Source organism: Astatotilapia calliptera, chromosome 6, assembly GCF_964374335.1.
Source record: "Astatotilapia calliptera chromosome 6, fAstCal68.1, whole genome shotgun sequence".
NCBI classification, from domain to species: Eukaryota; Metazoa; Chordata; class Actinopteri; order Cichliformes; family Cichlidae; genus Astatotilapia; species Astatotilapia calliptera.
In genome coordinates, this window is record NC_137427.1 from 8,511,937 (window position 1) to 8,524,072 (window position 12,136).

Here is a 12,136-nt window from a genome sequence, read left to right on the forward strand (position 1 = left end):
GTCTAAAACGAACCTTTACTACGTACGCATATTCACTAGCCGCAATGGTGAATATGATAAGTGTAAACAATGCGCTTTTTATCGCTGTGTGGCGTCAAAACCTTGGGCCCTATTTCACGGTGAAAAGGCAAAGTGAGATGGAGGGACCTTAAAATGATCTCCACAAAGTAGTTAAAAAAGCTCTGTGTTGACACAAATCTCATACTTTTAACGAAGAACATAAGGAATCTCTAACTCAGCAGTAGGAGGCGCTAATGCTTCACCTGGTGCATCCGACTGTGAAGCGACGAAGAAAAGTCTTCCAGGAAGTTCAAGTAGATGGGTGCAACCAATGACTGTACTGAGTAATGAATTCAGTATGTGGTATTTATAGATAGTAATATGAAGTTTTTGCTCTTCGTGACAACCACTGTAAAGTTCACATAGCCTGAAGAAATGCCTTTGTTCATTCAAAATAAACCGCTTGACCGCATAAGATCGACAGCGGACCTGTTCGACAAAAATCCACATTTACAGGTTTGTTTTTGCAAAAGTGTGGCTGCTCATCCTTTTCATTTAATAGGAATTGTCTGTATATCGTTATGCTAACAAAATCGCTGTTGATAATTTACTAACATAACAGATTTAACTGTCTCTAAAGTAACCAAGTAAGTGTCAGTGGTTGTAAATCTGTGCATGAAGCAAAAAACCAAACCTAATAAGTTACACAGGAATGATTTATAGAACTGCACTACGACTACGTTTCAGGTACCTTAAATATAGATTCCGTTTATAGCTATAGATATCCAGTATGGACTAATAACGAACATGAAAAAGATTCAAACCCTCAATAACAGTAACATCCACATAAACAAATACTTTACACATAAATGTCGCTTTGCCAAATCTCAATTCCATCACAAATCCTCGAGATCGGTAGGATACCTGTGCTTAGCTCAGAATAAGATTCATTCTAGCCTTCTAGCTTTGTTCCTTTATTTTGGTAATCTAGTCTTCAAATCTTCTTTAACTGTATGTCATTAGTTAGTTGTTTTTTGTTTTTGTTTTTTGGTAAGGGGAAGTTGAAAGATAAATAAAATAACAAGATAAATGAAAAATAATAATTAAAAAATTATTCACTTCGTTTATTGCACTGGTCTCATTTCAGCTCAGTGAGAGAGTCTTCACTGCACCTTGCTTTTGTTTATGGTCACACTATTGTGTCTCTCAGTCATACTGTGAGAGTGGAGCAGACAGTGAGAGGAAAAGTGAAATAATATTAAGTTGCTGAAAATTGCAAATTGTTGCAGGAAGTGCAATAAAACTACCCAACTAAAGTTTCACCAAACATAACTCCTAGTAACCCCCTGTAAACCTGCTGGCCCGCATCCCATCGTCCCCAATAATTGATCCAGCTTTACGAGTCAGGATCAGAAAAAATATCCGAGTCAACTACTAAATCAGTTTGTGTTGTTTTCTTTGTTTTATCACTTTGAACCATTTAACTATTTTGCTTTCATGTCACAGGAAAAGGCAAAAGCATTTCGGTCTAAGCCGCTTGTTGATGTTGATCCAAAGTGCCTCCTGTATGTCCATCAGAGGGAGTTTGCTGCAACAACACCAGCAGACAGTGAGTAAAACAAAATACTGGAACCAGATGACCTCATCGCAAGGCTGTATACACACTGATACATAAGACTTTTATTATGTCTACACCTTACTCTCACACAGCTTTGATCTTTTAGGGCCCACATAACAGAGATGGGTGGAGATGCTGTTGAACCAATTTTAGCTTGAAAACTCAAGGGTTATGTTTTGGCAGGCAGAAACAGAGGCTACTGAAAAAGAAGACATAGACATTTTCACTTACCAGTTTTGTCATATCAGTTACAAAAATGAAGCCGAAGACTTGCAGCTAAGCTCTCACACATTTTGTAATTTTACTCCGCTTGTGTCTGCACTTTACTTTAATTGCCAAAGCGTTAAAGTGATGGATGGATAACGTGCCTGGTACCCACTCTAATATGTAGCAGTATATGGAATAAATCCCAGTCTATGTTTTCTGCCTTATATTCATGAATTACTTTCAGTGACAGTTCCACCTCATCATCAAGCTAGGTAAAGAAATCGTTGGGGTTACTTTTTGCCATTGCTGCTCAACCTCAAGTGTGAAAACTCTTGGCTCCATCATGTTGATTGGTTGCTTGTTGTTAAAACTTGTTGTTCTACAAGGCATTCAGCCAACAACAGAAACCTTAATAGTGTGTGATGAAGTCTGACCACTGAATAGCTTTTGGATCAAGAATTATTCTAAGCGTCACTCTGCTTTTATTTATTTATGGACTATTTGGTATAAAATTCAGCACTTCAGCATGTTTACTTGGTCTTCCAGATCATGTACTGCACTATAACAGTAACATGCTTTGTTGTCTTATTTTTAACAGAATGCGTTTCAGTCATTGGATCTGATGATGCCACAACCTGCCATTTGGTTGTGCTGCGGCACACTGGTGAGAAATCCTTTACCATATTTGGGGCGATCGTGGCTCAAGAGTTGGGCGTTCGTCTTGTAATCGGAAGGTTGCCGGTTCGAGCCCCGGCTCCAACAGTCTCGGTTGTTGTGTCCTTGGGCAAGACACTTCACCCGTTGCCTACTGGTGGTGGTCAGAGGGCCCGGTGGCGCCAGTGTCGCCAGTGTCTGGCAGTGTCCGGCAGCCTCGCCTCTGTCAGTGCGCCTCAGGGCAGCTGTGGCTACAATGTAGCTTGCCATCACCAGTGTGTGTGAATGGGTGGATGACTGAATGTGTAAAGCGCTTTGGGGTCCTTAGGGACTAGTAAAGCGCTATACAAATACAGGCCATTTACCATTTTACCATTTGTGCTAAGGCATTATAAAAGGAAACTGTATATTGAATTTGTGGTTAACAATTACGTTTCATTATTTCTTAGGAAGTGGAGCAGTTTGCCTAGGTCATTGTGACGGTTCCAGCACTTGGTCTGAAGTACCACTCCTCGTGAAAGCGGTGACATCACTGAGTGATGCTTGTAAGGAGGGCAGGTATGACAGACACATAAAAAAAGCAGTAAAATTCCAGATTATTCAACTAATTAATTAATTAATTTACATTTCTCCTCTCCTTGCCAATATGCAGACTTGAGCTCCATCTTGTCGGCGGATTCAATGACGACTCAACAACATCCCATAACCTCAGCCTTGATATACTGGGTATAACCTTACAAACTTACTTCATGTTGGACTGCAGTGTAATGCAGCAGCATAACTTAAATGGCTTTTTATCACTTCACAGCAGCATTCCAGGTACAGAAGGAGGATATTCATCTGGAAACATGCTGCATCACAGGTAACTTTAATGTTTGTTTTAACTGTTGAAGACTGTTTAGATACACCTGTCAAAACAAAACCTTTGCTCTAATCGTGCCTTCGATTCGCTGTTGTAGAAATGAACGATGTGGTTGTTAATGGAACTCACAGACCTGTAGTATATGGAATTGGTAAGTGATACCGTTACAGAACAGGATCCAGTGCTTTCGTGGTATTCAGCCTTTAATATGTTGTGACTTTGTTTCTGAACAGGTGTAGATGTTAAAACAGGGGATGTTTACCCTGCCTCCTTCCCTCATAAAGGCCCTGCAGAGGAGCTGCGATCAGCACGGACCTTCACGGGAGGAGAGGTGCTCTGCAAACATGACATGATGAGATTTTTTTTGAGAGAAAAATGCATGTTTGGCTATACACAATTTTCAGTTGTCTACCTCATATTTAATCAGTCTGTTAATTTTGAAAGAGATCCTCAGATTACATCATCACTGATTTTTTTTTTTTTCTGACTTCCAGTACTTACTGAAGTGACTTAAAAATGTTTTCACAAGTCTGTGTTTTAATGGATAACGGATCTGGGATCTTGAAATTGTTGTTATTTTTATGTTTAGTTTTTGTTTTTTGCTGGCAAAAAACTGAAACATACCAATTAAAATAATCATCCCTTGCAGATGGTTAACATATATGACTCGAGTCGGGGACTTTTTCAAATCGGCCCGTGCACATGGTCTCAGAATCTGGATATTGCCTTCTGGTTGTCACAGAATGACGACACAATTTTAAAGGTAACGTTATTGGAAGTTATTGTCTTTGGTTGTTAACCAATGACAAGAAGCTTTTTTTGTGAGTATTTAAAACAGACTATGACTTTGGTATTTCGTCCTCTTATTTAGTACCTGTCCACCTCTCCGAGGGCTGAGCCACCGCACTTTGTCCAGCATATGAAGTCCACTATTCAATTCCTTTTAGACCACCCCAACTCTGAAAGCCTGTTTCCAGGGGGTCAACCACAGTTCTACCACAGGACGGAGACTGGGGACTGGGAGAGGGTTGTCCAGTCATAGAGTCCAACTCTTTTCTTGCTGAACCTTAACCCAGTAGCTGACCTTTTTTGTCTCTCAGCTCAGTGGGATGCATTGTGACCCTCTCACCTGATTTCTGTTCTGTGTTTATTGTGTCTTAAAATGGAGTTTACTTTACTTGAACATGTATCTGTTGAATTGCTTTCCTGACTCATCTGGCTGGTCCAGTGGAATGAGTAGAGGCAGTCTCTTTGTTCGTGCCTCTAATAGTTTTTCTCACTTTCAGGACTTCATACGAAGTGTGCTTTTCTGCAGCAAGTTCAGGATAAGGTCCTACTGCTTTTCTGTTTTCCCTTTTTAAAGGAAATCATTTACAGTGTTTCACCAGGTGTCCAAGTGCTGACCTTTTCCACATCATGGGTCCAGTATTAGTCAAGTGTTAGAATCAGTTTCAGATGTGACACAGCTCTGATTGATTACCTCCTCTCCCAAAGCCAGAAGACAGTAGACATATAAAAGTTAAGAAATCGATGTGCAGCAACAATTTCTATCATGTATTTTGATGAACAATTAAATTCTTCATTGTGTAATAGTTAAAGTTTATTTTTTGACTAAAAACACATCTACCATGTAAAAGATATTTTATCATAAACTATATTCTTTTGCAGACCTGGCTAAGAATATGTTTGTTTTACAAACTGCATGTGTACATGTGTATGGTATTCTGCAGTGTGGATGTTATGGATTGTTTTTTAATTAAAGAAAATGCGGTTTTACTAGTTTTGCCTGATTAAAAATTTCATGCATGGCCTTTTCATCAGTTGTGTTTTAAGGTGCTTGATAAATTCAGTGTAAATTGTTGGAACTTGTGAACATGCTGTATTTGTTGAGAAATAAATGTGAATGAGGAAATCTGTTTTGAATGCTCGCATTGTTCAGATCGAAAAATACATTTTTGGTTGATAATTTGCAACAGTTTGCTCAAATGCCATTTGTAAAAAGTGTCAATGTGTTTTATTAGATAAAATGTGTGTGTCTGTGCTCTAGATGCAAATCAGTACATTCCATTATCATTTTCAAACCTAGAAATCCCCACATGACCAGGTTCCTGCTCCTACAAATCTTCTTGTTGTTCAGTTTCTGATGGCACAGATTTCTGCCCATATAAAAGCGTCACTTGAGGTAAGATCCTCGCGGTGAAGCGGACATATTCCTCTGGACGTTCCAGCCCCGCCCCTTCAACGCTGCTTCTGTTTTTCACGTAAAAAAGGGGGCGTAGTAAATTTAAGCAGAAGGAAGCTACCTTTGCGCCGGCTGTCAGTCCAGTGCCGGTTACAGCTGTATGGTGTTTGCCAAGCAAGTATCTTAGCTATGATTTTGTGTTTTTATAGCGTAAATTACACGAGAAACGTAAAGACTCGGTGGTAGGTGAATACTGTGATGTGGAGAGAGTGAAGACCCGTGTGTGACTGTTAAAGTATACGCGTTTAGCTAGCACATCACAGTCAGTCGTTTTGTGGTTAAAAGGACTTGAAATAGGTTTTTATTTTCACTTCACGGGGTAACGGCAGCTAAAAATAATGCTAAAGCTGTTTTTAAGACATGCCCGTCGCTTTCCGTGGGTTACCAACGTGACACTGTACGGCTGCCTGTTCGCCGGGGGGGACTTCGTCCACCAGTGGTTCTCCGGGAGGGAGACCATCGAGTGGAGACAAACACGGAACGTCGCGGTGGTCGCGTTTAGTTTCCATGGCAACTTCAATTTCTTCTGGATGCGTTTCCTGGAGAGGAGATTTCCCGGGAACTCTATCGGGATGGTGATGAGGAAGCTGTTCCTGGACCAGACGACGGCTGCGCCCCTCGCCACCAGTGTCTTCTACACAGGTCGGTGGGCTGTGGGAGGCACAGGCTGGAGGATTTCTGACGGCGGTTAATGGTTAATCTCACAGCTGATCGCCTCTCTGTCCATTTGTAATCAGACCCATGCCCTCTCTGTGCTCCTTTCATGTGGCTTAATATCACCGCTTGTTCCTTGTCTCGTGACACAGACGAGCAGAGGTCAAGTGAAAGACATGAAGGAGTGGATTATTACCACTAACTGGGCGGACTACGACTGATACTGCCAGCAGATATTGCTTCATTACAGTGGTTTACTTTAGATGGGAAGTGATAAAATTCCTCCCTATCAGAACCCGGATCACAAAGGGACCTCAATCCTAGCAAGTTTTTAATAATAAATCCACAGAGGGGAAAAAAAAAATCAAAGAACACATGCTTATTTAAACATTTGACATATCTGCTGTCAAAGCTTATGATTACAGCTTTGAGAGTCGAGTCAAAGACTTAAATAACATTTAATTAAAATAATCGGATGAACAAAGACTTAGAAAGCAAGCAGAAAAGGAGAGCCAAGTCAGATTAAATGGAAAACAAATACTGAAAATAATACAAATGTGAAAAATGAAATCAGAATTGCATACTTTTTTGCTAGATTTAATTAGATTTTTATTATTCATCCAGAGCTCAAAAGAAATCCTCCAGAATGTACAAATAAGATTATAAGCGGGTTGTAATTTTCCTTGCAAAATACATTTTTGTTCATCAAATGACTAAAAATAACAGGAAACTGATTAGAATTTTCTTTAACATGCAGACCATTTGAGTTCTTGTATGTAGTCACTCCCCTAGAATGGCTCATTACAAACCAAAAAACCCCCCTGATTTTGTTCCCCAGTATGTGCTGATGTCGAGACATAATGCAGGGGGAAAAGATTTTTTGGGGGGTACCGTAGAAATGGTTTTATTCAGCAGAGCAGAGCAGCTCAGTTGTTTTACAGTATTCATTACTGCTGAGCAAAAGTTGTTGTGGACTCGGGCAGTATTTTCACAATAAGTTATTGTGTAGCTTGTGCTTTCATGAGGTCCAGAAGTGTCAGTAAGGCTCCAATCCACTCAGATACAATCATAACAATATACAGCAATATTGCTGGTATAAATTTATCAGAACTTGTTATTGCAGTCTGTCACAAAACCTTTCTTTTGTAACTTCTTCTCTAAAATTGCTTCTGCTCAAAAAAAACTACAGATTTTATAACTATAACCTTAAATGTTGAAAGTGCAATAATCGCTTTTGGACATAAACTATTGAAAGTTAAATTAAAAATTAACTAGAATCAAGATAGTATAGTAAAATTAATATTTTCCCTTTTTTGTTAGGGAATAATAACCAATACATGCGAGACAGATTAAAGAATTTATTCAGAAATGGAGATGGATGGATTTTTTAAAGCCAGACCAGCACGTTTAGTTAAACACTTAAACGACCTAACATGGACCTATTTGACTCACTTCAAATGTGGAAACAGTTGAATCCTTAAAAATTGAGATACAGAAATTAATGTATTTGGGGATTAGACTCAGATGACCCATCATGCCAGAATGAAATCCCAGCGGAGATATGATTTAGGACAGCATGCCCCGGAGTCTAAACGCTGCTGGTGGTGAAAATGAATACAGAAGCTTTAATAGAGTTCTGGCTGAGGGGTTTAAACAAGATGGGGTAGAGGTGGGGTCTGTGGGAACAGAGATTTAAAACATGCAAAGCAGAGGCTGATTGGCAAAAAGAAGGCGGGTGAGAAAATGATTGGACTAGAGTAATGACGTCAGTATTGAGATTGACAGTACAGGGAAGCGGTAGCCGTGTAGAAAACAGAAAAGCAGCTGAACACTCACGGAGGCAGGCAGATAAGTGATTACAGATCCTTATTGAACTTACACATACGCTTCATAAACTCCATAATGATAGTGGAAAACAGTGTACACTGGGTTATTGTACTAATTTTTGTTTCAAATGTGGCTATATGTTTATCAAGATCTTCAAAAAACATGACATGATTATTTAATATGTTTATACTGTACAAACTGCATTGATCTTCCTGCACTGCCTATAAATCAGTCAAATCTCATGTGCCTCCAGGTGTCAGTTTCTTGGAGGGCAAAGAAGACATCTTGGAAGACTGGAGAGAAAAATTCCTGAATACTTATAAGGTGAGTCACAGACACAGGCTGTTGTTTTCTAAAGTCGTGACAGTTAACAGTATCTGTTTCAAAGCAGAAGAGTCCAATGTGTTGAGTGCTCAAATCCCAAACATCCGCAGTTTTATTGGTACAAACCGTTTATTAGGTGCTCTTCTGATTATGTTTTCTAGTTCTTATTTTGTGCTTTGTTTGTATCTCTCTTCTCAGACAGGGCTAATGTTCTGGCCATTCATGCAGGTAAATATCAGCATCATCATTATCAGCTTATGTCCATTAATATAATTGGGTGAAGCTATGTAGAGTAATTGTGCAATAAAGTTCAGGGATGAAGGGTATTGAGAGGGGATTTCTTAAAATCAGCCTGCAATTCTTCAGCTGAGACACTTGAGTTAGAAAACACAAACACTGCACTTGTCTTTACTCGCAATGACAAGTGACAGAGCGCTCCTACACGTAAGAGACACTCACGGACTTGTGCTCTGTCACCGTCTGCTTTCTTTATTTATACAACAGGAATTAATACATTCGTTCAGTGACGTGTGTGCGTGTGCGTGTGCGTGTGTGTGCAGCTCGCTTGGAGCAACTGTGACCACATATTTTTCTCTGGGAAACAGTATTCTGACTCTGATTCAATGATCTGCTTTGCTACATTTCAACTATTTTCATCAAGCAAAGACCAAAAACAGATACCATCAGAAATCAAAGTCCATACAGTGAGATCAGCAGAGCAAGTGGCACATGGAGGTTCAGGTTTAGACATAACAAAAAAATAAGGACAATGCCAAGGTAGGAAGTAACACATGAAGAAAAACCAAGCTTAAGAAATAACCAAAAGACAAAATGGTAAATGTGGAGAAATGAAGGCTCACACTAAACACGAAGACAGAGACGAGGGAACTTGGAGGACAAATGCATTAGCATTAAAGGATGAGGCAAAGGAGAGAACTGAGAGGGGAATCACTGACACTTAGCACAAGTAATAAACTCAAAGTAGAAACTGAAACTTAAACAGAAACCCAGCTAAATGGGCATCCAAAAAACTCCATGAAAACCAGAGAAGAAACCTAAGTCAAATACCACAATAAAGTTACAGTTCATTGTACTGCATTAGCAGAAACATGAATCAAAACACAGGATTGTAAAATGATAGTTTATTACTATGAAACTATGAAGTAAAAGCAGAAATAAAATATCCTGTAGTATCACAAAAATCAATCTCACCTTCAAAAACAGCGGTGGGCTCAGTGGGTGAGCAAGCGACGATATGCCGTATGACCAGAGAGCAGTAGGACCGGGTTTGAATCAAACCCTTAGCCCTTAGCTACATGTCTTCCCCTCTCTCTCCCCGCTTTACTGTCTATCTACACCCTCTCTATCCAATAAAGGCTAAAAAAAAAAAAAGGCTAAATACGTATCTGGGGAAGTGTTTTTCTGTGTTTCTTACGTACTGCATTGGGTCATTGTCCACACCTTTTACCCTCCAGTTGCTATCCATAACACTGTGTTAAATAGCAATCAGTAGACATTTATGACATAATAGTGATGACGATATGCTGTTATCTCAATTTCTCTCAGTTTCTGAACTTTGCCTTGGTGCCCCTGTATGTGCGGACCACCTTCACTGGCTGCTGTGCCTTCATCTGGGCCACTTTCTTGTGCTTCTCACGTCAGACCGGTGATGGCACAGCTGGTGCTGCGCTGGCGTGGATGTTCCCTCATAAAGACGATGATGCCGAATACACTAAAGAGAAAGACAAGGTGGATGCCCCCAGCAAAGGGGCATGACTATGTAAACCCACACAGTAGCAGAGTCAGTCGTTTTTATGGAAGGTGACAAAACGTCAGCTGGACTAGTGGACTGCGGTCTAACTCAGCTGATGTTACACTAACACTGCCAAGGTCACAGGTCAAAGACTCTGTGAGATAAGAGTGAAAGTGCTGAAAAAAACTCCAGCATCTTGAATGTATATGCGGAATATTTTTATTATTTATGCAGTATATTAGCTCTGTGGGAAAACATTAAGATCTATCCTTCCATACCACAGTGACTATGACCATCGGCTCTTTTGTTCATTTTTATTAATGCCATCTTGTGTTTGTTCCACAAGTAAGGTCCTTTTTTAAAAAAAAAATTTAACTTGATTTGCTTGATTTGCATCAAAGTGAAAAACGGAATAGTGTACAAATGATTTCCACCATGTGGACACTGGCAGCTAATTTATTAGCTTAGAATTTTAATTAATGATGATTTGAGTCACATTTTAAACATTTAAATCTCAGCTTAACCTTTCATCTTTGGCTGAAAGAGTGCCTGATCGCTAAGAAATATCCCAGATGTTTCCAGTTTACATTTTAGTATATGATGTATCGAATACAGACATACCCAGGTACCAGTTAGGATTGTCACAATGTACGATTTTTACCTCAAATGATTTTCATGGTCAAAATAATTCACTGATATTATTACAAAATCCATAAAAAAAATCAACAAAAAGAAAGTCTGTAGGAATAGCTGTACAGACATGAAAGTAATAACAACTACAAAATTATCATAATTTCAGTTTTAAATATCACTGTTATTATGAATAACATCTATCCTGACACCTCTAGTACCAACAATATGTGATATTGTTTTATATGTTTGTATTATCAATTTATAGGTGGATCATTTTTACATAAGAACGCTAATGAACTGAGTGCACAGTATGAATCCATTCAAGCACAAGAAAAATGTAAGCAGATCTGAAAACACAGTTTTGATTTGCACATTTTCAGTCACCGTCATTTCACTATTTAATATGCAGTACTGAGAAAGTTAAAGGTTATGCCGTGTTGGTCTAATAAAAACTGGAAAAGCTTGTCTCAAACATCCATTTACTTGAAAGGAAGAAATGTTGCCTGCCTGTTTTTGTAACCTTTGTTAATATTATACCATCGCATGGGCTCAACCATCTGTATAAATATTACTTTATAGATACTTTATAGAACTTGCCTGCATAAAAAAATGTTAAATCAGATGCCTCTGGCTTTTATAAATTGAGTGCAGCTAGAGTACAGCAGTTTGTTATGTTATATATAGACTTTAATGGCATACTTCTCTTTTCTGTTTCACACAGATAATTAACTTTTCTTTCTGTTTCCATGTACTACTGGGATTTATGGAGAGCTTTTTTGGTACGTTTGAGCCTAAAATATAGTTTGCGATTACATACTCATTCTGAGTGTGTGTGGCTATAACATTTCATCTGTCTCACAAGACGAAATTAGTGCTGTTAATAACATATTAATATATGAAGCACTGCTGGATCTGAGGTAAAGAAAAACATTTTAATCACTACTGTATCTTTTATCAGAGATTGGAGTGTATGTTTCTTAATAATAACTTCCGATTTCCTGACTGTATGTGTGCTGATACCCTGGAGCTGAAATGTCCAAGAAATGAATATTCCTTTTGTTTCTATGCTATTTTTCCAAAGTCAAAACCTTCTGTTTTTACTGGTTTTGTTGTCACAGAGCACAAATGGCTGCTGTTGACTGTGAAAACTCATCTAATTACTTCTGCACTAACCGCTGGAAATATAGTAATAATATTTATTGTTGAATAAATCGAGAAAATGTCATTCATTTATTGTTGGATTTTTTTCTTTTTACTGAGCACAGTGAGAACACCATTGTAGCTACACAAATGAAATGGACATTAATGAGCTTGTTCTTGTACCTACAACAGAACAATGGTCAATAGCCTCACAGTTTTTTT

The 12,136-nt window shown here is 38.8% G+C and overlaps 2 protein-coding genes across 2 annotated transcripts; both read left to right on the forward strand.

The window, feature by feature from the left end:
- Positions 1-129: 129 nt before the first annotated feature.
- On the forward strand, positions 130-5,253 carry ntan1 (N-terminal asparagine amidase). The gene is made up of 10 exons (XM_026170028.2): positions 130-516; positions 1,507-1,609; positions 2,424-2,489; positions 2,929-3,037; positions 3,132-3,205; positions 3,288-3,341; positions 3,439-3,492; positions 3,575-3,672; positions 3,991-4,104; positions 4,213-5,253. Exons 1-10 carry the CDS (start codon positions 436-438, stop codon positions 4,381-4,383), a joined length of 924 nt encoding a protein of 307 aa, XP_026025813.1. The 5' UTR covers positions 130-435; the 3' UTR covers positions 4,384-5,253.
- A 360-nt stretch (positions 5,254-5,613) lies between these two features.
- Positions 5,614-12,003, forward strand: LOC113023717 (mpv17-like protein). The gene is made up of 4 exons (XM_026170030.2): positions 5,614-6,225; positions 8,318-8,388; positions 8,587-8,616; positions 9,955-12,003. The coding sequence occupies exons 1-4, from the start codon at positions 5,922-5,924 to the stop codon at positions 10,162-10,164; spliced, it is 615 nt and encodes a 204-aa protein (XP_026025815.1). The 5' UTR covers positions 5,614-5,921; the 3' UTR covers positions 10,165-12,003.
- Positions 12,004-12,136: the final 133 nt, after the last annotated feature.

What these genes read in the sequence shown, in the direction of transcription:
- ntan1 (XM_026170028.2), top strand. Translation starts at nt 436, where the DNA reads ATGCCTTTGTTCATTCAAAATAAACCGCTTGACCGCATAAGATCGACA. An exon ending in CCTCAGCCTTGATATACTGG is followed by an intron (nt 3,206 to 3,287) that starts GTATAACCTTAC and finishes ATCACTTCACAG; the next exon opens with CAGCATTCCAGGTACAGAAG. An exon ending in ACCTGTAGTATATGGAATTG is followed by an intron (nt 3,493 to 3,574) that starts GTAAGTGATACC and finishes GTTTCTGAACAG; the next exon opens with GTGTAGATGTTAAAACAGGG.
- LOC113023717 (XM_026170030.2), top strand. Translation starts at nt 5,922, where the DNA reads ATGCTAAAGCTGTTTTTAAGACATGCCCGTCGCTTTCCGTGGGTTACC. An exon ending in AATTCCTGAATACTTATAAG is followed by an intron (nt 8,389 to 8,586) that starts GTGAGTCACAGA and finishes CTCTCTTCTCAG; the next exon opens with ACAGGGCTAATGTTCTGGCC. An exon ending in TGTTCTGGCCATTCATGCAG is followed by an intron (nt 8,617 to 9,954) that starts GTAAATATCAGC and finishes AATTTCTCTCAG; the next exon opens with TTTCTGAACTTTGCCTTGGT.